The following is a 26484-nucleotide window of genomic DNA, read 5'->3' as shown; positions in this document are numbered from 1 at the left end:
AACAACCCCTACCACCAACCCCTTTTCCATACCCCTTCCACCCCAGCTAATTCTCGTTCTTTTTGTTGTACTCCGGTCCTACGGCTCTCCTTCTCTCTTTAATCTTGTTTTCCTAAAACAGAACATTTTCTCTTCAGTTGTTTTGTGTCATTTTATACCCCCTCCCCCCTACCCATACGTCTTTTTGTTTTTCCTTTGAGGTACGGAAGAAATTATGGCAAATATGCCGAACGAAATTTCAAACCGCCCCCTCAAGCTTAGTGGATCGTGGGTGTTCCCCAAGCGTGCTTTGACAAAATCCCATGTTGTTGATCTCTAGTCGTCATTTTTAATCAACGGTGGTGAAGGTTTGGCATGCCTTTTTGCCAAGTTAAGTTTTAGCCGACGAAGTGTGGACAAGTATGGTTACTTTCTTTGAGTGTTATTCTTTCAGTCTGTTTGTGAATAACTTCCTCCTCCTCTCCCACTCCTTCACACATAGACACCGAAAGCCGGACGGACGGACAGACAGACAGACAGACAGACAGACAGACACACACAGACACAGACACACACAGACACACACAGACACACACACACACACACACACACACACACACACACACACACACAGAGAGAAATCAAAATACAGAGAGACAGCCACCAAACGCCTTCACGGTCTATTATTAGCCGCAACCGTTATTCTCCATTCACATGTAGCACACCCGACCGTCTCGGTGGTCTCCCTTGATGTGTTTATGAGCGGAAGTCCACTTTTACTCGGACCGGATGTTCTCGCGACTTTGCCCCGACATTCTCGGTCTGAGCCTGGACATCAAGGTGGACCCTTGTTCCGTTGGCAAAGAGGGCTGGGGAGTGGGCCAGGTAATGCAGAACACTTGTTCCTTTCAGCCCTTCGACTCGCATGTGACGCAGGTGCTGAACGCTCGGACCAAAAGGTCTAAGAAAACCCGCCAAGGGCATGAACTCCTCCCCCCACAAAAAAAACCAAAAAAATCAACAACAACAAAAAACCCCACCTCATCGATTAATGGAACACTTTTTGGGGGGGGATTTGATTCATAGAAGTTTGGCCCTGACATTATTTTGCGGGTCAGTATGCGACTCATTTGGTAAAAAAAAATCTCGATTTATTGGACAAGTCTTGATTTTAAAAAGCCGGAAAGTCTAACAGTGGGTACGTTGTGCTGACAAAGGTGTGTGACTGGCGCCGACTTAGTAGCCTAGTGTGACCTGGTCAGCAAATTACAAAATGTTCAACAGTATGCGACTGAAAACCACGGTGACACTTGAAGAAAGGCTCACTGTAAGTAAATGAGGACGGACTGACAAGAGAACCTCCTACATGTAGTTATCAAAAACCATACTACGTACTGTCCTTTTCGGTCCTGTTCGTTTGTTCGAGTGTCTTTTAAAAATAACCTTCATCCAAACAAACTTCTTCCAGCATTCACATAAACTGCCAGCAATATTTGAAAGCTGTTTACTGCACGCTGCCTTGCTCTCACAAGCGTGGGGCGCTCATACCACACTAGCAGCTCAGGTCTAAACTAAAAAACGAAAGAGAGAAGAAAAAAAGATGACAAGCGGGGGAAGCCAGGAGTGGATTACTCTGCTATTCGCAGCTACTCTTGCGTCCGGGCCGTGTGTCAAAACAGGAGATTAGAAAATGAGACAGCCGTAAAATGGTTTGCGGCCAACACACGAATCATAATATGCCCTCTTGGCAAGACACACGATGCTCATGACACGTCTGGCCAGGAGAGCAGTCCGTCACCCGACTCCGCCCTACTTTCTTGTGCGCTCCGCCATCTTGGACTCTCAGAAGTCATGGGCTAACTGCTTGCTGCGGGATTACCCTGACGCGGGATTTTATTTATGAGGATTTGTGTTACACACTCGCCCGCTTCAGACAGTGTCGGTGTTGTCTGCCAGTCTCGCTGGGCCCCCACTGTGTCAAATATTTTGAATTATTTCAAGGCAAAAAAGGCTACTGACAAGGCTCAAATTAATGCGCAGTTGACAAGGTCATTTTTGGCTCGTGTAAACTACAGATAAACTAGCGAAGCCTTGTCCATTCTATATTGTAGAGCCTTGTCCATTCTATATTGTAGAGCCTTGTCCATTCTATATTGTAGAGCCTTGTCCATTCTATAGTGTAGAGCCTTGTCCATTCTATAGTGTAGAGCCTTGTCCATTCTATAGTGTAGAGCCTTGTCCATTCTATAGTGTAGAGCCTTGTCCATTCTATATTGTAGAGCCTTGTCCATTCTATATTGTAGAGCCTTGTCCATTCTATATTGTAGAGCCTTGTCCATTCTATATTGTAGAGCCTTGTCCATTCTATATTGTAGATTCAACATGTGTCTTATCCTGAGAGCTTCTTCGTGAGTCTTCGGTGAAGAAAAGTTCTACCGAGATTTATCCTCTTTTTATATTTAGTCAAGTTTTGACTAAATATTTTAACATCGAGGGGGAATCGAAACGAGGGTCGTGGTGTATGTGTGTCTGTGCGTGTGTGTGTGTGTGTGTGTGTAGAGCGATTCAGACTAAACTACTGGACCGATCTTTATGAAATTTGACATGAGAGTTCCTGGGTATGAAATCCCCGAACGTTTTTTTCATTTTTTTGATAAATGTCTTTGATGACGTCATATCCGGCTTTTCGTGAAAGTTGAGGCGGCACTGTCACGCCCTCATTTTTCAACCAAATTGGTTGAAATTTTGGTCAAGCAATCTTCGACGAAGCCCGGACTTCGGTATTGCATTTCAGCTTGGTGGCTTAAAAATTAATTAATGACTTTGGTCATTAAAAATCTGAAAATTCTAAAAAAACCCATTTTTTTATAAAACGATCCAAATTTACGTTCATCTTATTCTCCATCATTTGCTGATTCCAAAAACATATAAATATGTTATATTCGGATTAAAAACAAGCTCTGAAAATTAAATATATAAAAATTATTATCAAAATTAAATTGTCGAAATCAATTTAAAAACACTTTCATCTTATTCCTTGTCGGTTCCTGATTCCAAAAACATATAGATATGATATGTTTGGATTAAAAACACGCTCAGAAAGTTAAAACAAAGAGAGGTACAGAAAAGCGTGCTATCCTTCTTAGCGCAACTACTACCCCGCTCTTCTTGTCAATTTCACTGCCTTTGCCATGAGCGGTGGACTGACGATGCTACGAGTATACGGTCTTGCTGAAAAATGGCATTGCGTTCAGTTTCATTCTGTGAGTTCGACAGCTACTTGACTAAATATTGTATTTTCGCCTTACGCGACTTGTTGTAGTTTAGTTTTGTAAAAACCTGTGTTCTTCTATCATGTGTTTGAAAAAAGGTTTCTGTTAACGTACCGGAAAGGGATGACGTGTGCTATGTAACAAACATTTATTTTACAGATCCCATCACCATAACAGTGACAATCACAACCACCACCACTACAACTGGGTGGCCGAGTGGTAACGCACTTGCGCTCGGAAGCGAGAGGTTGCGAGTTCGACCCTGGGTCAGGGCGTTAGCAATTTTCTCCCCCCTTTCCTAACCTAGGTGGTGGGTTCAAGTGCTAGTCTTTCGGATGAGACGAAAAACCGAGGTCCCTTCGTGTACACTACATTGGGGTGTGCACGTTAAAGATCCCACGATTGACAAAAGGGTCTTTCCTGGCAAAATTGTATAGGCATAGATAAAAATGTCCACCAAAAATACCCGTGTGACTTGGAATAATAGGCCGTGAAAAGTAGGATATGCGCCGAAATGGCTGCGATCTGCTGGCCGATGTGAATGCGTGATGTATTGTGTAAAAAAATTCCATCTCACACGGCATAAATAAATCCCTGCGCCTTGAATATGTGCGCGATATAAATTGCATAAAATAAAAATAAAAAAAATAAATCCCTGCTCTTGGAACTGTACCCACGGAATACGCGCGATATAAGCCTCATATTGATTGATTGATACAGCAGTACTGCGGTGGTACCTGCTATGTAAGGCCCTTCCGATGCCCCTTTTTCCACTATTTTCACCAAAAAAATATACCTGTCACGAAAGACCACCTGCAACACCCCCCCCCCCCAATTGTTACAACTAAGGATATCCTTGCGTCCTGTGGTTCGCACTATATAAGCTGTCATTATTGTTATTATTATTTTTATTATTATTATTATTATTATTATTATTATTATTATTATTATTATTATAAGAAGGAGCGAACGAGAAGAAGAAGAAGAAGAAGAAGAAGAAGAAGAAGAAGAAGAAGAAGAAGAAGAAGAAGAATAAGAAGAAGATGTCTAATAGCAAACACAACAGACAGTGACTACTGCTACTCACGGATATTGAGGATGTTGCCGAAGACGCTGGTGGTGTTGAACGTGGAGCAGTTCCAACGGCGGTCCTGGAACTGGTGCTGGCACTCTTCAATGCCCATGGACGCCCCCTCGCTGATGACGTGGATCAGAGACTTGTCCAGCGCGCAAAGCTCCCGTTGGCGGGGGCCCATGAACTGAAGATCCGAGCACTCGAGAAGCTGTCGATTCATGCCCCCGCGGACCATGGCAGCCTGGCCCCGGGGTGAGCCCATCGGACTGTGATTTAACTCGTCCACGATTGGCTGGTAGGAACTGGCCACGCCCAGGTACCTGTCAGATTGATGAGAGGGAGATGGTGAGTTTACAATTGCATTTAGCGGACTATGGTAAAATTAAAATAAAAGAGGAGGAACAAATAAAAATAGCAAACACAGTGATACCAAAATGAATCTCCGAGCACAAAACAAAAGCATAATTATAAAGTTATACATTCACCAACGAATACACTGAACACAGAAGTGCAACCAGGAAAATCTGTACAACACAAAGAGCGGATGGAAGTGATGAATGTACGTCATTATTTTGTAACCAAGACTTGTTTCACTGAGAGCATTCAAACCAATTCGGTCAATACAAGGAAACGCGTCGGTGACTGATGTAAGAGTCCTTTAACACGACCGTAGAACAGGCGCATACCTTACGACTAAAAACAAGTGTATGGTCACTCTTTGGCACTGTGCCCTTCTGATTGACAGTCTCAGCAGTCGGTCACAAACACTGAAAACTAACCAAGACTGCTAAAATCATATCAATCGCATGCTCCCCCTCACATGACACCCCCCCCCCCTTCCCCTCAACCCCCTCCCCCTCCCTAACAGCACTTGGATCGACAACAGTGTTTACGGGGAAGACAAGAGGAAACTGTAGCCCCTCAGCCCCCACCCTAATGACAGGTATGCTGAAACACGACGCCGACGAATCGCTTTGAAGCCCGGGTAGGAAGGAGGCGCTGAAACTGAACGACGTCATCTGTTAACACGTGCTTCTCTATCTCCTCCTCCTTCTCCTTCAAGGGCCCGAGAATATGTACTCTGCTTTCCAACAGTCCCGCAAGACTTAGTTCCGGGAGCTTTGGCCAGAGACTATAGAGTATACATACTCTATAGTCTCTGCTTTGGCTATGAGAAACGCAGCAATGGCATGGTGGAAAGCCTGTCCTTAACTGGCCGCAGTCGACTACGCAAAGTACACATCGCGAAGCTGGCCGCACGAACCTTTAGCACAAAGTTTTCAATAAAAAGACTTCGGGCTCAGTTCAGGACCACTTTAAAGTTAACGCCCGTATTTTGAAGTGACTGCACTCGGCTCTAGATGAATCATTTGGCGTATGAAGTTTGCGACTGTTTTTGGAAGTCTTGAGCATTCATAATGCAATTTTCTTCGTGCAGTTACTATTATCTATACCCTATCTACCGGAAAATAAAACCCAACATTAGCTTCGGAATGGTTGCCCGGACGTTCTCTCTCAAGAGGATATTCCTTTTTCTTGATGGTTTTGTTCTTGAAACATTAGGGAAGCTTCAAAAACGATGTTGTCTATCAATGAGTCAAACAATAATATGTCACTTTGATGTTCAGAATAATTAAGAAGACAAATGTTAGGATAATCTAGTTTCTCATCAACTAGTTTCTTCTTGTTACAGCTTCAACAAGAAATGGCACGCGTACGTTAATTAAGGTTGTTATTGTCAAGATAGTGTTGAGTGTGAGTTTCAAGACTCATAAAGCCAGGTGAATGTCACTCGGCGCCCTCTGGTGGTGAGTATGAACAACAAGACAATCAAGGGGGCTAATGAATTACTTCTGCTGGAACGGAATTTTGCATCAGTATGCTGAAAACTCTGCACCTTGCCATGAGAATTCTGAGAGATACGTTGAGAATCGCATGTCGAACTCATGAATTCATCACTTTCCAAGTTTGCCATCTTTCTCACTGCCCGCTTTACCCTCTGCCAACATAGATTTGCCACATTGACTAATGTGTAACATTGACTGTGCGATAAAACTTGATTACATGTGGAGTGTTTAGTGAAGTAATAAACAACTAATCCGACTGAGAAGTTAACCAAATATAAAAAGAGAAGCATCAGCATTGATGCAACTCTGATCTTGTTCCTGGCAGAGGTTATTTTTTATTACCATGGGTTATCTATATGGGCTCATTCTGTCAGAGTGAAAAATAGTGTGCGATGACACTTGGTCTTACATCATTCACGACATTGGTTGTTAACGAGAGAGAGAGAGAGAGAGAGAGAGAGAGAGAGAGAGAGAGAGAGAGAGAGAGAGAGAGAGAGAGAGAGAGAGAGAAAGAAAGAGAGAGAGAGAGAGAGAGAGAGAGAAAGAGAGAGAGAGAGAGACTGAGAGAGGGAGGGAGGGAGGGAGGGAGGGAGGGAGAGAGGGAGAGAGAGAGGGGGGAGGGAGGGAGGGAGGGAGAGAGAGATACAGAGAGAGAGAGGGAGGGAGACACTGACAGACACTGACACTGACACTGACACTGACACAGTTTAATTGAATATGGGCCTACAGCCCCTTTCAATGGGGGGGTACACATGAATCACAGGAAAAAATAGAAAACATGATATTGAAACGTATGCAAAATACACAGTGGTTTGTTCCAAGCTTTCCTCTATCTATAATCTTGCACATCAATGCTGCCTAATATATACATACAACCGAACAATAAATACAGCAACAACAAAACCTTCAGCGACAATTAATCCTCATTACTATTTAACATTGACAATCTTAACTGAAATGCAAAAAACAAAAACTTTGCTAAATCTACAATTGTTTCTGTGTCTTGTTTTTTAAACATTGTAATCATACTGCCCAACTGATCACCAACACTTAAAAACTGTGCTAAATACTTTATTCTTAGCTCACAATATGTTTGGCATTCAAACAAAAAATGGATTTCGGTCTCTAATTTATCTTCACAAAAGGGGCAACACTTGTTTTCTGTTGAATTTTGGAAGCGATATCTGTGGATATTTATCTGTGAAACGCCCATTCTAAATTGAGCGATGACATTTCTGTACACATCTTTCCATAAAATGTCCACATAACGTTCTTTTTCAAAACAGGCTTTATATTTTCCATACAGTGATAGGCGCTCACTCGAGTCCAAATGATTACGCCAATCATGACAGAAGGAACTGCAGAGCCTCTCCTTCAGTTCTGCAAAAAACACCCTCTCGTTTCCACATCCAAACATCCAAACTTGGTAAAATCCATTTTCACACAGAACTGCCTTTACATGCGTTACCCATGAGATACCACCTTTTTCGTGGAGGTTGAACAACATTTTGTATGCCTTCTTTGAATAAAAATTGTCTGGCTGTCAATAACCGTAACCAATATTAATCAACCTTGTGACTGTTGTCACCCAAAGAGGATACCTACCCAATTCACCATGCACAACATCATTGGGAGTTTTATCTACTACGTGCAGAAACCGTTTACATGCAAATAAATGAACACGTTCCAATTGGTCATACTTCTCATAACCCCAAATTTCGGCTCCATATGTTAATACTGGCAATACTTGCGCATCAAATAACTTAAAAAATACATCAAATGAGTTACAACCCATGTTCTTTAAAGTATTCAAAATTTCGATCGTGCTTCGCTTTGCTCTTGTTGCTGCGTCTTCAATTGCGACGCCATAACTATGTCTTGTTGAAAAGGTGAGGCCAAGATATTTATACGAATTTACAACCTCCAACTGATTCCCATCAAAAATCCATTTTTCTCTTGCACTTAGAAATCCGCCTTTTCTGAAAACTATTATTTTTGATTTATCTAGATTTACTCTAAGACACAGTCGTTGCATTGCAGTACATAAAACGTTTAACTGGTTCTGTAATCCAATAACAGTGGATGCTATCAAAGTGAGATCGTCAGCAAACAATAACAAAAAAAGTTCAAGTTCCGTCGGACCGAGGGACACACCATGTTTGCCCTTTTCAATAATTTCGTTCGCCAACTCATTGATTAACAAGGAAAACAGCATTGGGCTCATAACACAACCTTGTTTCAGCCCTTGTAGACATTCGAAATAGTCCGTATAACCCTCACTGGAAAGGACACGTGCTTCAACAGTGGCATACATAGCTCTTATCATTCTTAACATTCTTACGCTGACACCTGATCTCATCAACACGGACCACAACACAGAGCGGTTAACAGTATCGTAAGCCTTTCTAAAATCTATAAAACCAACATACAACTTAGATCGTTTTAACAGATGTTTCTCAATGGCGGCATGCAGAGTGAAAATATGATCTGTGGTGGAACGTCCCTTTCTGAAACCAGCTTGTACATCGTTCAAAACGGAGTTTTCTTCCGACCACAGAACCAGTCTGTTATTAATAACTTGGGTAAATACTTTGCTCAAAATGCTCAGAAGTAATATGCCTCGGTAATTATCCGGATTATTTCTGTCTCCTTTCTTATATAAGGGAATAATAGTCGCCTTCGTCCATTGAAGCGGGAAGTGTCCTTTAGAAAACAAATAATTAAAATATTTTTTCAAAAATGGCAACATCTCATTTTCAACTGTTTTTATCATTTCTGCCAAAATACTGTCTGGGCCTGCTGCTTTTCCTGTTTTCAAATGTTTAATCGCTTTTCGTATTTCGGCTCCAGTAATTTCTGCATCCAACATGTCATTAAAAACACCGTCTGCGGTAGCACATACATCCTCCTCTACATTTATGTCAACTCCTTCATTGAATACTCCTTCAAAATGCTTCAACCAATCTTCCTTCTCAATACAATTCATTACCCTTCTCTTCGTTCTATGCCTGCGAATTTCAGCCCAAAAGTCTTTTGGGCTTTGCATTGAATCAAGCAAAGCATCTAAGGATGCTTTCTTTTCTTGATTCCTCTTTACATTCTTCAAACCATTGTACTCTTTACGCTGTTCTTCATACAGACCATAATCTTCCTTAAAATTAGTGTGTCGGAAGTGTCTTAAACATTTTCTCACTTCTTTTCGTTTGATATGACATTCTTTGTCGAACCATACTGCTGTTTGTGTTTTGGATTGACCCCCTTGAATAATGACCCTTTTCATGCAATCTGCCGCAATCAAAACAGCATCAGTAAACATATCAAGAGATCTTTCTGGACATTCATCAATCATTGCCTGTGCGTCATTCACATTTTCAATAAACTCTTCAGATAAAACACAATTTGTAAATTGCAGAACCTTTTCTTTACTCCAAAAAAACTTTTCAAATTTCACACAATTTTGTTTTTTCTTCAACCTTTCTTCTGCAACCTGGCATTTACACACCATTTCGAGTGGCATATGGTCAGACTCGATTCGATCGGCTACAATCATTCTGTGAACAAAATCTGAAAAATCAAAACTGGCGAGAAAATAATCGATAACACTAAAACCGTGCACAGACAAATATGTAAATTTACCCTGATCATCTCCTCGAGCACTTCCATTCATCAACTCAAAATCATAACATACACACAAATCCAACAAAACCGTTAATTTCCTTATCTTGAGATATGCGACTGGTTTCCCATAAGGAGGGACTATCACTTATACCAGTTTCACCAATACTTTGACTAAAAGCTCTATTAACCTGATAGTCACCAGTTCTCGCATTAAAATCACCAGTGCAAATTACATATACGTCACTCGGGGTTTCCAACAAGTCACCAATACACCTTTCCAATTCTGTTATCTGGCAGTCGCAGTCAGTCTGGTTATAAAACGGACTTCCATAGAGAGAGAGAGAGGGGGAGAGAGAGAGAGAGAGAGGGAGAGAGAGGAGGGGGGGGATCAGGCAAACGGATTGAAGCGCACGCACACAAGTAGAGAGACAGACCGACAGCAACAGACAAGAACAGACAGACAGACAGACAGACAGATAAATATATAGATAGAAGAGACAAACAGACAGAGAGACAGATTTTGGGACTAAGATCAGGTGCTAATAAACTTTTGCCTTTTTGTGCCATCACTGGAACCCCCATTCAGAACCTAGAAGGTTCAAAGTAATAACTTAGAAGAAGCTTCCATAAAAATGCAAAGTCACATTTTACAGCCTTTAAATATAAGAAAAACCAAACCAAACAACCAATTGTCTGAAAGGGAGGTCGCGTTTCTTCAAGTGTTTTTTTCTAAAGCTGTCTTAACTGTCTGGTGACGCCTTTCAAAATGTGCATGCAACGATACACGAGTTAGACCTGCACGTTTAGATACAAGGAACGTTTATAATTATAACCTTTCACCAGGTGATTGCTGTTGAAATGCACTAACGTGGGTTTTTTCTTCTATGTTCGCCATTTCTCTATGAGGTTCACCTGCGTGGGGAAAAATATACCATGAAAACCATCTGATGCCTTGTATCATCGACACAGCCAAGAAACTGTCAGTGTCACATTGGAGTGGGTTTCTACCAAGTGGTTTTGCTTTATATTACTTTTTTTTATTTGCAAGAATTCTTATGTAAGCTTACGTCGAGAAAGAAAGAAAGAAAGACCTAATTCAAGACAAACATGGAATCCCTCCTCCCTCCCTACCTGACTTCTCACCCCCTCCCCCTCCCTCCTAACCGTAAATCCTGTCTTTTTATGAGTTCGTGCTGACCACGCATGAGTTTCGCAAAAACCCTTGACCAAATTATTTACGTGGATGACAAGGTCACGAACATGGACGGGCGTCGACAGAACTAGATCCAAGAGGATAAACAGCGGAAAAGGGAGTGATATAGTTTGATAGCACCTGCTTGGGCGTCGTTGGCACTGCTGTCACCAGCATGCGAACAGTTCTGACCGAAATTCAACACGGTGCCATTAAAAGCTTCAAAGAGAGCGACCAGTGCCCCTCCAACACTTGCAAAATACCGCGTGTAAAGTCCACCCGAACAAGCAGTGAACCATTACTTTAACTGCGAGGTTGATAAGCTTTTTGGCTTTGGGGTAAGTCGAACAAAAAGGGTCAAATATTGTGGTGTGAGTACTGTGAAGGGTGTGGCTGGAGTTAAATGTCTGTTTGAGACCGTACGACGGGCGCTGAGGCGGGGTGGTAAGACGTCGGCCTCTTAATCGGAAGGTCGAGGGTTCGAATCCCGGCCGCTGTCGCCTGGTGGGTTAAGTGTGGAGATTTTTCCGATCTCCCAGGTCAACGTATGTGCAGATCTGCTAGTGGCTTATCCCCCTTCGTGTGTACACGCAAGCACAAGACCAAGTGCGCACGGAAAAGATCCTGTAATCCATGTCAGAGTTCGGTGGGTTATAGAAACACGAAAATACCCAGCATGCTTCCTCCGAAAGCGGCGTATGGCTGCCTAAATGGCGGGGTAAAAACGGTCATACACGTAAAATTCCACTCGTGCAAAAACACAAGTGTACGTGGGAGTCTAAGCCCATGAACGAAGAAGAAGAAGAAGAAGAGACCGTACCTCCTGAACATGCAATGCAAGAGAAAGTATGACATCGCCAGAACGAGGGTTGAATAGAACACAGACAAACAACACTCAGGGGTGGAAATGCTCAAATCTAACGACACTTTTAAAGTGACCTCTGTTTCATAAACCTGGTTACCAAAACAAGTCTCAGGACGACATGAAAATAATCCACCAAAAGAATTTGGCTAAGCAAGTCACTCCAAAGAGTAGATAGCCCAAACAAGCTCTTTGTCAACCCAACAGAGGAGTTCTTCTCAGGGTAACACGGCGAATCCAAAGGAAGAGCCAAGACCCCTCGCTGCTAACAAAATTGCCACATTGTGAAATTTACCCGAGAGTGTGAAAACACAGGCGGGGTTCGTGCCTCGTGTTCACCATAAATGATTCCGCATCAATCATAAAGCCTTTTCACAACCTGACGGACACTCAACACTCCGCGCTAGGGATCAAGTTCCTCATGAACGCCGCACTCTGTCGCGGCCGTAAAATAGTCCCTGCCCCGCTCTGCTCACGATCGGATCAAATCGCACGAGAAATTCGTCCAACAGCGTCGAAAATTGGTGCGTTCTTCTTTTAAAGAGCCAATTAATCATTCCATGAGCCTTAGCGGTCCTTCAGAGCTAGGGCGTTTTGCGTGTAGCGCGAAGACTGCGGATCTTTGTGGCGCGATTGGAGATCTTTGTGTGCATGTGAGGAGATCGGGGGTATGGGTGGGAGTGTGGGACCTGTGCGTGTGTGGTCTGGTGCAAAACCGTTAACGGGCTGTTAACAAGGTGAGCAGGTATGTTCAGTATGTTCAGTGTCCATAAAAGATGATAGTATACTGTTTTATGCCGCCCTGGTGACTGATAAGGAGGTACGCGTAAATTAGAACAAAGGGAAAGAATGGTTCAAGGTGTTGTTTGGTTGGACTCCGGCAACGAACAGGGTGAGAGTCACAGCATTGCTCATGGTGGTTCTGTGGTTAGCAATGCTGCTGCTGCTGCTGCTGCTGCTGCTGCTGCTGCTGCTGCTGATGATGATGATGACGACGATGACGATGATGATTTATGATTGATGATGATGATGATGATGATGATGATGATGATGATGATGATGATGATGATGATGATGATGATTTGGACGAGGAAGAGGAGGAGGAGGAAGAAGAAAGTCTAGTGATATCGGTACAACAAATACAACCACGATCATGACTTGACAATGACAACAAATCATAACCCATAAAAGCACACCAGAAACAAACACTCAAAAACAAAAGAACCGCAGTCGTAGCCAAACACCAAAATGCCCATGCTCGAACGAAAACCTCTTCCAGGATAAGCCAGACATATTCCCCAGTACGCCAAACACGAAAATGCCCATGCTCAACGAAAACCTCTCCCAGGCTAAGCCAGACATATTCCCCAGTACGCCAAACACCAAAATGCCCATGCTCGAACGAAAACCTCTTACATGCTAAGCCAGACATAGTCCCCAGTACTCTCCCTTTCCTGTCCCAGATTTTCACGAGTCTGACTTCCGGGAATATACTGTGTTTAGAACAGAACCTGCCCGAAGTCTTGGCCATATTTTCTCAAAGACGCCTCATACCATTTCCTATCCGTGGCCTACAACAGCTTGCAGGAATAGACAGATAGATGCTCGCTTCCTTGTTCTGGTATGAAATCCTTTCACGTAGGACTGAAGGAATTCATGAACATACAAGAACACACAGGAAGTGCCTCATGCATTACCACATCAAAACGTATGTGAACTGAAATTCACTTTTCCAGTAGGAATCTGAACACACAAAAAGAAGACGACAAAAATAATGGTACACGGTATATGTATGTCTCCTTCGGTATCTGGAGCGGTGGCAAAGGAACCCAATGCTGAAATAATGGTACACGGTATATGTACGTCTCCTTCAGTATCTGGAGCGGTGGCAAAGGAACCCAATGCTGAAATAACAAATTGACTTGGACGTAAGAGAGAAGGTACACAGCAGACGATCCTTTAAGGCAAAAAAAAAAAAAATTGTCTGTTTAGGGTAACCCGACCGACCCTATCGATTTGGCGCCGACCCAAAAACTTTTTTTTGATTTCAAAAAAAAAAAAGAAAAAAAAAGAGGTAAAAATGCTAAAAAGAGACATTTGGCGTTTCTTTCTCTCCCTTTCTCTCTGTTTTATTTATACGTTAGTTTTGAAACATGTATTCATCAAATATGAGAAGTGAATGTTCAGCCAACATAGCATTTACACACACAAAAAAAGAAAAAAAAAAAAAACTACCTACCTACCGACCCTACTTTTTTTGGTCATGTTACCCTAAACAGACAATTTTTTTGGCCTAACAGCATCTTATAGGTTGTGCCACGTGTCATCTGTCCCAGGTGACACAAGCAATGCACAAATTTGCATATCTTTGCATTCTTTATCCAATCACAAGTAAGCAAATGGGAAATGGACACCGTCATTCCAAAAGGACATGTCATCAAATCTGTTAAGGTGATTTCAGGCAATCTGCTTCCTGGGATTGGCTTTAACCTTTACTTGTGACTGAATAGTTTTCATGGGAGAGCGTGAGAAACATAACAAGTTTACCCATGACTCTCATAGGTCTTAAAATCCGAAGATACGTAGCTGATAACCTTATATACTTTTAGCCTTCGCCGTGTTAACATTTAAATAAATACACGACAATACACTACCGTTTTTTGCAAACTAACGCGCGAGTGTCCTCATGTCTTTCTTAGCTGAGGACAAAAAAGGTACCGTTTCAACCAACCAACGCGTCAATACCTTCCAGTGTATAATACAAGTTATTGAATTTGCACGCAGCCAGACACACCACAAACAGTACCGAAATCTATACGATTCACCGCAGCGTCTTGCTCATTCTTGAAGGCCATCCTGGCTTCTGGCATCATTCTGTCCCCATCCACAAGAGACCCCAACCGTCTCTGGCAACGACGGGTGTCGGCGGCGAGCGGCTCAATACCCCGATATATCCGCGGGGCCGTCTGCTGTGTGCCACGTGCTGATTAAATCAACGCCTCAACCTCGCTGTCCTCAACTGCCAGACTGGGTGGGGATCTCTTGGCCAGGGTAGACCAGAGGGCAGGAATAAACCGCGGCATTATTCAGGAAGACGCCTAATAACAACATTTTGCACTATCTGTCCCTTCATAAACGCCGCGGGGAGAATGAATTTCCAGCTCGCCCTCTTAACCATCGATCAGCTGTATATGAATGCACGGGCACCACATTCTCTCTCTCTCTCTGTCTCTGTCTCTGTCTCTGTCTCTCTCTCTCTCTCTCTCTCTCTCCCTCTCTCTCTCTCTCTCTCTCTCTCTCTCTCTCTCTCTGGGCGAGGGCTGGTTGAAAAGAAGCTCGTTTATATTGCTTATGCCACAACCCTCGTAAAATAAAATTTGATTTGATTTGATTTGATTTGATTTGATCTCTCTCTCTCTCTCTCTCTCTCTCTCTCTCTCTCTCTCTCTCTCTCTCTCTCTCTCTCTCTCTCTCTCTCTCTCTCTCTCTCTCTCTCTCTCTCTCTCTCTCTCAAGTTCTTCGTTTGCTTCTGCTTCTACTTCGTCGTCGTAGCCATGTGCGGGTTGTTCTTTCTTCCTTTTCTTTCTCTTGCTAACATTGATAAACGGCAGGCACCGGTGCTTAATCCTTTACCCTCCTGTAGTCTGCCGAGAACAACTTATTCCATTTCCAAACGTGAAAGTGGCCCCCGGGGGTCATACATCTATGAATGTTAAGCACACATTTGTTCCTGTCACGGTCCAGAGGGAGGGTATGAGAGGCGCTCTCATTAGCGGCGTGGAAAGAAAAGTCGTCGTGTTTTGCATAGCAACCCGTGTCACAGCCCACAGCCTGCCACGTATCTTATTGATGAGCTGCTGGACACTGCCAATGGAAATGTATTTACGTGCCAATGAAGTGACCCTGTGATTGACAAAGCTTGCTTTTTTTCGACCTTTGTCCGATGAAGTGGGACTGGACAAGACATTATCTTTCACAGATTTCGTTGCAAAATTATTTGTGTGAGTGTAATAAATTGAAATACATGTATACAGGACGCCAGTAAAGTGATTCTGTGATTGACAGCTGGTGGGGCGCCGCTGTGCGGAAGCAAATACACATTCGTGAAGTTTTCGGCGTGAACAAGGTACTATGAAGAATGACAACAACAACAACAACAACAACCACAACTATGGACAAACGTGAGGTTTCTACTCCGATGAAATACGGGGAGGTGATTGGGTTCATGTTTTGCAAATCAAATGAGCCTGTCCCTGGAGTCACAGAAAGAGATTGATAGGCAAATAAGTGGACGATTTACAATGAATCGGTTTTACCATAATCGTAAAAGTGGAGGTCCTGTCTAGACCTACGGTCTAGTGACAGCAATTTTCTTATAACAATCGACCAATGTTTTCGTGTTTTCTGTGTATTTCTTTTTCCCTATCCTCTGTGCCCTCACTACCCCACCTTTCTCTCACCCTGCTCTTCTTCGGATGTGCTCAGGGCATTTTTCTCCGAAAAGAAATCGAACCCGGGAGGATATAATATATATATATGCGTTGTTTCGTCCAGCCTTCCACAAAATTCTAAATATGCAAATATTCAAGATCTACCAGAAACCCCCAGCAAGAGAGTTCCTCAAATAAATCCTCAACAAAGATCACTGATGGATGAGAAAATATTCCTTGGACTATACTTGTTTGTTCGTTCATGGGCTGAAACTCCCACGGCTTTTTACGTGTATGGCCGTTTTTACCCCGCCATTTAGGCAGCCATACGCCGCTTTCGGAGGAAGCATGCTGGGTATTTTCGTGTTTCTAGCCTATAACCCACCGAACTCTGACATGGATTACAGGATCTTTTTCGTGCGCACTTGGTCTTGTGCTTGCGTGTACACACGGGGGTGTTCAGACACCGAGAAGAGTCTGCACACAAAGTTGACTCTGAGAAATAAATCTCTCGCCGAACGTGGGGACAAACTCACGCTGACAGCGGCCAACTGGATACAAATCCAGCGCGCTACCAACTGAGCTACATCCCCGCCCTGGACTATACTCAACACGAAGTGAAACGGTGCAGAAAACAGAACACAAAAATTGCGTGAAAGAGCATTAACTATATGAGTGAGAGAGATGAATTGGCAGGGAGATAAGGCTGAGACTTGGGGTGGGGTGGGGGTGGATGTTGGAGTGTTGAGTAGAGGGGGGGGGAGGGAATAAAGACCGGAAGGGTGGAATCCTGAACAGAAGGAACAAAATGACGCAATCGTATCTCATAAAAAAAACTTTTAAAGTTGACAAAAAGGGCAGGGGAAGTGAAATAGAGGGAAGGAAACAAACACGAAAAAATCTCTTGTGGGCGCAATCCACACAACGACTCTCAATCGCAGATAAAACTCCACTCACCCAAGTCCTCAAGCTTTAAATTTAGTATCTGTTGTGAGGTTTTAATCGACAAGGAAGCTCGCAAAGCCCAACCGTCCAACTGCAATTCCCGTAAAAAGAAGTTGTATGCACACACACATATAATAGCCTTGAGGCGACTCCTGCGTTCATAAAGCACAGGGGGATCTGCTGATCGTTGTCGGTGACAATTATGAGGGGCACACACGACGCGTATGTTCTTTATGGGCCTAAGCAGTTGTGTGCTGTGAACGTCCCCTTGTGTTTTGGCCCAGCCTTGCTGCTCTCGCCAGCTGGATGTCTCGGGTTGCCCTCTCTGTCTGTGGCAGTGCACGGTATTGTGCTGAGGTTGCTGTGCGTTGTTTACTACAAGGGTGTGGAGAGATTATGTGTGTGTGTGTGTGTGTGTGTGTGTGTGTGTGTGTGTGTGTGTGTGTGTGTGTGTGCGTGCGTGTGTGTGTGTGTGTGTGCGTGCGTGCGTGCGTGCGTGCGTGCATGTGTGTGTGTGTGTGTTGTTGTTGGGGGTAGGGGTGATAACTCAACTACATCATTTGGTAAATATTATTCTGCCACGATTAATGAAACGGACTTGGGCTTGCAAAAAAAAGCGTGCGCTGATTCACAGCAATGTCAGTATTACTGTAATGTACAGTGCCGACTGTCGTTGAAAACTGATGTGTTGGCCAAACTGAATGAAGGCTGGTGGATTGGGGTGGGTGTGAGGGGCTGTTGTCCTTTGTCGCTGCCCTACACGCCACCAGGCGTGAAAGGCATTGAAGTGAAGTGAGGGGCTGTTGGGGCATGGAAATCACACCCGTAACCTTTCTCTCCCAACAGCCAAAGCCTAGGTGGAAACAATGCCGAGAATCCTTGTGTCCTGTGACTTTTACGGCCACGCTTCTAGTCAGGGTAAGGACTGAGAACCCCTCTGATAACGTAAAACCCCATCTCCTATGTCACCTGTGAGCAAGAGAGAAAAGAAAAGGCTAAAAAAAAAAAGCTAAAAAGAGAGGACAAAAAGGCAGCAACTTGTGCTAATACCAAAATGAGCATCTAAGGCCGACAAGTAGCTTCCAATTAGGGTGCAACAGACCCACGGGAAGACTAGAGAGCTTGCCAAGGGAGATAACCTTACCGAGCCTCGTTCTGATGCGGGTATTAGGGAGGAATCTGTCGCGGTGTGTGTGGGGAGGAACTATCTGAGGTTGGAGTGAAGGGGGAGTATGGAGGCTGTGGTGGGGGGGGGGGGGGGGGGGGGGGGTTGAGGAACGTTTTTAGTACCTGCAGCTCTTCACACACCTACTTACCTCCTGTCTTTGCTGCTATTTCGCGCGTTAAGTAAAGGTGATAAGACGGATGAGAGGAAAGAGAGAGAGAGAGACAGAGCAGGCTACTATGCAAAAGAGATACAGGGCTATTCTTCCACTCAAGAGATGCTTCTGGACATGTCTGCTCTCTTGGGTAAGATATGATATGTAAAGGGTGAGTGAATTGTGGCGGGGGTGGAGTGATAAGAGAGAAAGAGAGAGAAAGAGAGAGAGAGACAGAGACAGAGAGAGAGAGACAGACAGACAGACAGACAGACAGACAGAGACAGACAGACAGACAAGACAGATGGAGAGGGGGAGAGAGGGGAAGACAGACAGACAGATAAACAGAGGCAGAGATTGAGAACAGATTTTTTCTTCTTTAAAACGGGCCAGATCTGAAAGTAACGAAGAAGTTTATCAGCTTCGTTTACTATTTATTTGTCTTGGTTGGCTTTCTGGTTGATATGTCAATTTCTAAATGCACAACGAAAGATTGTCTCTGAATATGAAAAAAACAAACTGTGAACAAGTGAAGGTTTCAGCCAAACCCTGACACTGACAAGGTTGTGTAATAGAGAGAAAGGTTCCATGTGTATGAGTGAACACGGAGGCAGCCACACCTGCACACACTCTATTCAGTTAGCAAGAAAAACGCCCGATCCGACAGATATACTCCAAGACATAAAACACCACAAGCACCCTTAAAGCGACTGTTCCCGTTTAGGTCTGTGACTGTCTGCATCAAAAGTGGAAAACATAAAACACGACAAGCCCCTTTAAAGCGCGTTCCCTCCGACGTCTGTAGCATTTACCATCACAAATACAAGACTTGATTAATCATTCATATAAAGCTACTGTTAATTCTCACTTCCATAATCGCTACCTTGTACAATGACTTTTCCTGATGGGTCTTGCAAAATTGATTTTCTATTTCTTGGCGTATTTGTTGTATACAGAATTGTATACCAAACTTAACATAAAAACAAAAAATTATTGACGACAGTGAGGGTTTCTTAAGAGTTGTATGCGGTTCTTTAAACAATAACATGCATTAGAAAGAACATAACAAGCAACTTTTATTGTTGTACCTTTAATAAAGTCAAGGAAGCAATAGTTTTGTGATGCATGAACCTCCCCCGACAACCCCTAGATGTGCCCTCTGTGAAAAACAGAGACGGATTTTCACGGGCGGGGGCGAATCGTAATTGGGGGGGGGGGGGGGGGGCGAGATGGAAGGGGACGAGTTAGGAAGGGGCGAGTTAGGAAGGGGCGAGTCGGGACGTTAACCCCCACCAGTTAGGCCAACGTCTGTGTCTGTGTGCCCTCTGCGAAAAACATAGACGGATTTTTACGAGCAGGGACGAATCGCCTCTCTGGCAAAACCCAAGATAATTGAGAGGCGAGTTAGGAAGGGGCGAGTTAGGAAGGGGCGAGTTAGGAAGGGGCGAGTTAGGAAGGGGCGAGTTAGGAAGGGGCGATCTAGGAAGGGGCGAGCTAGGAAGGGGCGAGTTAGGAAGGTGCGAGCTAGGAAGGGGCGAGCTAGGAAGGGGCGAGTTGGGAAGGGGCGAGCTAGGAAGGGGCGAGTTGGGAAGGGGCGAGTCGGGACGTCACCGGAGAGGGGGGGGGGGGGGCTACATGTTGCAGGCACTTGCCTGAACCGCCCGGAATCCCTCGCCCCAACCAGCAATGACTTCACGATGCTCACAGTGCCTGACAATTGATACAAACTCCAGTCCGCTTTCACTCGGGGAGAAATTGTGGTGAAGAGCCCGTTCGTGAGAGAGAGTGCGGGACAAACGGAAAGAGTTCTTCGTAATGCTTTCAAGTTTTTATATTTAGTCAAGTTTTGACTAAATATTTTAACATCGAGGGGGAATCGAAACGAGGGTCGTGGTGTATGTGCGTGTGTGCGTGTGTGTGTCTGTGTGTGTGTCTGTGTGTGTGTGTGTGTAGAGCGATTCAGACTAAACTACTGGACCGATCTTTATGAAATTTGACATGAGAGTTCCTGGGTATGAAATCCCCGAACGTTTTTTTCATTTTTTTGATAAATGTCTTTGATGACGTCATATCCGGCTTTTCGTGAAAGTTGAGGCGGCACTGTCACGCCCTCATTTTTCAACCAAATTGGTTGAAATTTTGGTCAAGTACTCTTCGACGAAGCCCGGGGTTCGGTATTGCATTTCAGCTTGGTGGCTTAAAAATTAATTAATGACTTTGGTCATTAAAAATCTGAAAATTGTAAAAAAAATTAAAAATTTATAAAACGATCCAAATTTACGTTTATCTTATTCTCCATCATTTGCTGATTCCAAAAACATATCAATATGTTATATTTGGATTAAAAACAAGCTCTGAAAATTAAATATATAAAAATTATTATCAAATTTTTTTTTTCGAAATCAATTTAAAAACACTTTCATCGTATTCCTTGTCGGTTCCTGATTCCAAAAATATATAGATATGATATGTTTGGATTAAAAACACGCTCAGAAAGTTAAAACGAAGAGAGGTACAGAAAAGCGTGCTATCCTTCTTAGCGCAACGAATACCCCGCTCTTCTTGTCAATTCCACGGGCACTGCCTTTGCCACGGGCGGTGGAGTGACGATGCTACGAGTATACGGTCTTGCTGCGTTCAGTTTCATTCTGTGAGTTCGACAGCTACTTGACTAAATATTGTATTTTCGCCTTACGCGACTTGTTTTGTTTGGTATGCTTCTGCATGCAAATTTCTGTGTACGCTTCTTTTTACATTTAGTCAAGTTATTTTACATTTAGTCAAGTTATGACTAAATGTTTTAACATAGAGGGGGGAATCGAGACGAGGGTCGTGGTGTATGTGTGTGTGTTTGTGTGTGTGTGTGCGTGCGTGCGTGTAGAGCGATTCAGACCAAACTACTGGACCGATCTTTATGAAATTTGACATGAGAGTTCCTGGGTATAATATCCCCAGACGTGTTTTTCATTTTTTTGATAAATGTCTTTGATGACGTCATATCCGGCTTTTCGTGAAAGTTGAGGCGGCACTGTCACGCCCTCATTTTTCAACCAAATTGGTTGAAATTTTGGTCAAGTAATGTTCGACAAAGCCCGGACTTCGGTATTGCATTTCAGCGTGGTGGCTTAAACATTAATTAATGACTTTGGTCATTAAAAATCTGAAAATTGTAAATAAAATATTTTTTTATAAAACGATCCAAATTTACGTTTATCTTATTCTGCATTATTTGCTGATTCCAAAAACATATAAATATGTTATATTTGGATTAAAAACAAGCTCTGAAAATTAAATATAAAAAAAATATTTTCAAAATTAAATTTTCCAAATGAATTTAAAAACACTTTCATCTTAATTCTTGTCGGTTTCTGATTCCAAAAACATATAGATATGATATGTTTGGATTAAAAACACGCTCAGAAAGTTAAAACGAAGAGAGGTACAGAAAAGCGTGCGATCCTTCTCAGAGCAAGTACTACCCCGCTCTTCTTGTCAATTTCACTGCCTTTGCCGTAAGCGGTGGACTGACGATGCTACGAGTATACGGTCTTGCTGAAAAATTACATTGCGTTCAGTTTCATTCTGTGAGTTCGACAGCTACTTGACTAAATGTTGTATTTTCGCCTTACGCGACTTGTTGTCTTCTTCTATTGGTTTGCCCCTGTCTTACACTGCTTCTCGTCCCGTTTTTCTCAATCCCAGCATCAGAGGTTTTATTGACATATAAGCCATTATATTTTCAAATTCATACGGACTTCCAGCGAGCAAAATACAATGGGGATGAGTTAATTGACCACATGTTCAGAGAATGATGTGCGAATCACAACTGGTCAATCAACATGACGGTGTGTCAACGTGGTTCAGCTGACTCTTAAATAATGTTATTCTCCTAAATCAGGGTATATATATATATATCTACACACAAAAAACACCCTCAAACGCCCCCCCCCCTCCCCCCGCCCCCACCTCTCTTCTTGACTGATTTCATCAAAGCATCTATTTAGAGGTAATTTCCTTTTCCACGATTTAGCTTCCGATGAAAAAAACATTTTGGAAATAGGAAAAGTGCACATGTAAACCAGATTCACCCGCAGATGCTGCTTAAACGAACAGGAACAAGAAATTATGTGAATAGCTTACTAAGCGTTCAAGCCAGCGTAGAAAGGGAGAGACATTTTATTCGAAGCAAGATTGATGAGAATCTGATCTAACCAGCACTCCTTTGAAAAGCAAGCCTCACATTCCTACATTATTAGCATCGCCTCACACGGACATGCCCTTCGTTTATGCACCCCTAACTCATAAAAATCCTCATTTATTTACCCTGGGTTTGTAATAAAGCCGCGCCATTTTACTTTACTACTTCGCCGTATCTTTACGAAGAAAACGTCCTACTTCAATTTCATTGGTCGACACGTCGGAGCAAAGAGAGAAAAATGGCCGCCTCGGAGAGAACTGAAAGCGAACGAGAACGAACTGAAGGGGGCTGAAGAGAAGAGGTCTCAATACCTTGGGACTGAATATCAGTGATATTAATTTTTAAATGGGAGTCCTCAACAATATTGTCCCCCTTCAGCCACTTCGGTTTGATCTTCTGGCCAAGACGCCTGGTCCTGAGCCTGTGTTTAGAGGCAGGCGTTAATTGGCAAACAAGTCTTCAAGAGCTTCCCAACAACGACTTGAAAGCCCGGCGCGCCACAGAGCGAGTTTGCTCGTCAAACACTGGCTGGTCTTTGAAGTCCGCACAAGGGCGAGAAAGATGGAGGTTATTGGATCATCACTCCACACTTTTAGCGCCCCTCCGAGATACTCGCACACACAAAGCTGAGTCACACGAAGAACACATCGTTCTCTCTCTCTTTCTCCCTCTCTCTCTTTCTCGTCCTCTCTCTCTTGTCCTCTCTCTTTCTCTCTCTCTCTCGTCCCCCTCTCTCTCTCTCTCTTTCTCTCTCGCTCTCTCTCTCTTTCTCTCTCTCGAGGTCTTTCTCTCTATGTCTCTCTCTGTGTCTCTCTCTCTCTGTCTCTGTCTCTCTCTCTCTATCTCTCTCTCTCTCTGTCTCTCTCTCTCTGTCTCTGTCTCTCTCTAACCTTGCCCCCCCCCCCCCCCCGACACCGAAACACCAGCGACATGCTTGGTTTAAACAAGATTTTATTAAAGAAATACAGCGACATGCTTGAAGCCGCCAGACACAATCTTTAAGTACGGAATCTTGAAACATGAGGAAGACAGACTGAGAAAACAAGACAAATTAAAACAAAAAATCAACAGCACCTTCATGTTTACGAACCGAACACAAATCTAATTAGATTATTTTTCTGTATTGCAACGTCAAGGCAAGAAATACATTCAGCAAGACTACACACCAATTCCTGTATCAGTTTGTAATTCTTGCGCGGCGGTGCGGGCAGAAAGAAGTGAAAGAAAACGCAGTGCCACAAAGATCTGGTTCCCCTGCATCAGTCTTTGAGAGAGAGAGAGAGAGAGAGAGAGAGAGAGAGAGAGAGAGAGAACTCAGAATTTTTATTGTAAACCACACTGTTGTGTTTGTACAAGGGGGGAGTAGAGTTTCCATTTCAATGTATACTCTCTCAGAGACAAGTAAGAACAAGTGCATATACAGTGCTAAGGGTTGAAACATATCGATCGGAAATCATTTACACACATTCATTTTAGCCTAGCAGTTGCTGTCGATGCCTGAATGCATAAAATGTATACCGGGAGAGTGCCCACAACCTACTTTTGTTTTGTGTTAGTAGTATCTGCATTGACGAGTTTTCGAGTTGACCAATTTCAAAGACATTTTCCAAGTAAGTTTCTCTTATATCCGAGTATACTGGGCACTTAAAAAGAAAGTGGTGCTCGTTTTCGTGAGGGTATCTGCAAAGTGGGCAAACATGGGAACCGTTTGCAGAGTATCTCTGTTTGTTGCACATCAAGGGTGAAACCCCAAGTCTGAATTTTGTGAACACTTTTTGAATATATGGATTGTCTATTTGGTCAAGGTACCTTTCTCTTCCAAAATCAGGTTTAAACAATTTGTATGTGTCATACCTCTCACTGTCTTCCAGCTTACTATGCCAGTTCTGGATAAAGCAGTCTTTTAGGCGTTGTTGAAAAGCCTTGATAAAGTGTTTTTCGTTGCCGACATAGCCGTACGTCCACACATGTCCAAACCCATTTTCACATAGGAGGTTCCTGACCCTAGCGGACCAATTGTCTGTCCCTCTGTCTGCCATGTTCCTCATCATCACATGGGCCATTTTTACATATCTTGTGTTGGGGAGGCGATTTAGCCGCAGCCAGTATTTAACGCATCTGGTAGCAGCGAGAACTGATAGGGGAAATCTACCGAGTTCTCCGTATACCATGCAGTTGGGACTTTGAGGGGAAACACCTATTATCCGTTTGCATGCGAACATGTGTACCTTTTCAATGTTAGAGCAATCAAAACAACCCCACATTTCTGAACCGTATAGCAATATGGGGGTAATCTGTGTATCAAAGAGTGTGAAAAAAAGGTTTAGATCATAACATCCAATATTCCACAGAACTCTAAAAATGTCGATAACACCACGCTTAGCTCGTACAATAGAGGGGGATGGAGAGAGAGAGAGAGAGAGAGAGAGAGAGAGAGAGAGAGAGAGAGAGAGAGAGAGAGAGAGAGAGAGAGAGAGAAAATGTAAGTTTTACGCCCTCACGGCAAAGCCATTAGGGGCATGTTACACGGGACCAGTCTTTGATCAAGGTCGCCGGGTTTAACTGCTCCAAGCCACAAGCAGCCATTGATTGGATCAGATTCAAAGAAGGGCTCGATGATCCCACCCACTCACCCGCGATTCACCGCCGCATGCCCTGAGGTTGTGCTTCGGGCTCACAGTGTCCAATCAGAGAAATATACCGGCGGAGTTCTCTGCATGTCCTCAGTGACGACATGTTGTACATTATTTTGGAACGCTGGCAGTCTATCTGTTTATTTTTTATTTTTGACATGTTGTACAACTGACAACACCAGATTTGTCTTGTTTTTTGCTCTGTTTTTGTGTTGTTGTTGTTGTTGTTGTTGTTGTTGTTGTTGTTGTTGTTGTTGTTGTTGTTGTTGTTGTTGTTGTTGTTGTAATTAAACTCGAAGTTTTCTCTGCATGTTCACAGTGACGACATGCTGTACAGCTGACAACACCAGATTTGTCTTGTTTTATGCTCTGTTTTTGTGTTGTTGTTGTTGTTGTTGTTGTTGTTGTTGTTGTTGTTGTTGTTGTTGTTGTTGTTGTTGTTGTTGTTGTTGTTGATATTTAATTCAACTCGCAGTTTTCTCTGCATGGTCGAATTGATGACATGCTGCCGAACTGGGAGCGCTATATAGATTTGTCTTTTCTTTTTTGTAAATAGGACTAATATGATAACTCGCAGTCTTCTCTGCAATACCAAATTGATGACGGTCTGCAGAAATGGGAGAGTTAGTTTTGTTGTGTTTTGTGTGTGTCTTATGTTCTTCGAAAACGAGACACAATTTTTGGCTGCCATTCTGTCATTCTTGCAGGCTAGTCGTGTTCTTATTTTGTTGTCGTTGTTGATACATTTCAGTCATCGACAAACACTTGGCATGTACAACATGTTGAGAACGTCATTGTGGTTTAGTTTTCTGTCTAATAATGTATTGCTATTCTCCGAAGGAAAAAGAGGTAGGATTATTACAATTGTTGGATCATATGATTTGACTATGATCTGATTCTATCCCGACAGAATATTTTCAGTGAACAAAACAACCAAGACTGATCACAGGATAAAAACAACATTCAAAAGGGATACATGTATACATGTGAGTGTGATGATATGACGGAAGTTCTCATGCAGTAGAGATAATCCAACTTTTTCAAAAACTTGTCGTAAAGAAAATAAATATTTCGAGTGCTAGCCAAGTCTCTGAAACTGAATCAACGGCTAGTC

The 26484-nt window shown here is 43.1% G+C and overlaps 1 protein-coding gene across 2 annotated transcripts in view; it reads right to left on the bottom strand.

Moving 5' to 3' along the window:
• The window catches only part of LOC138947988 (protein Wnt-4-like), a 95177-nt gene that overhangs the window by 13596 nt on the left and 55097 nt on the right, over positions 1-26484 (bottom strand). For both annotated transcript variants that reach the window (XM_070319518.1, XM_070319524.1), the window contains exon 2: positions 4339-4646. In XM_070319518.1, the coding sequence (XP_070175619.1) occupies positions 4339-4646 (308 nt within the window). The remainder of the gene's footprint in view (positions 1-4338; positions 4647-26484) is intronic.

The sequence above is a fragment of the Littorina saxatilis genome, linkage group LG1 (genome assembly GCF_037325665.1).
Source record: "Littorina saxatilis isolate snail1 linkage group LG1, US_GU_Lsax_2.0, whole genome shotgun sequence".
NCBI lineage: Eukaryota > Metazoa > Mollusca > Gastropoda > Littorinimorpha > Littorinidae > Littorina > Littorina saxatilis.
Note: the sequence above shows the minus strand (reverse complement) of the source record. Positions and strands in the feature narration are given on the sequence as shown.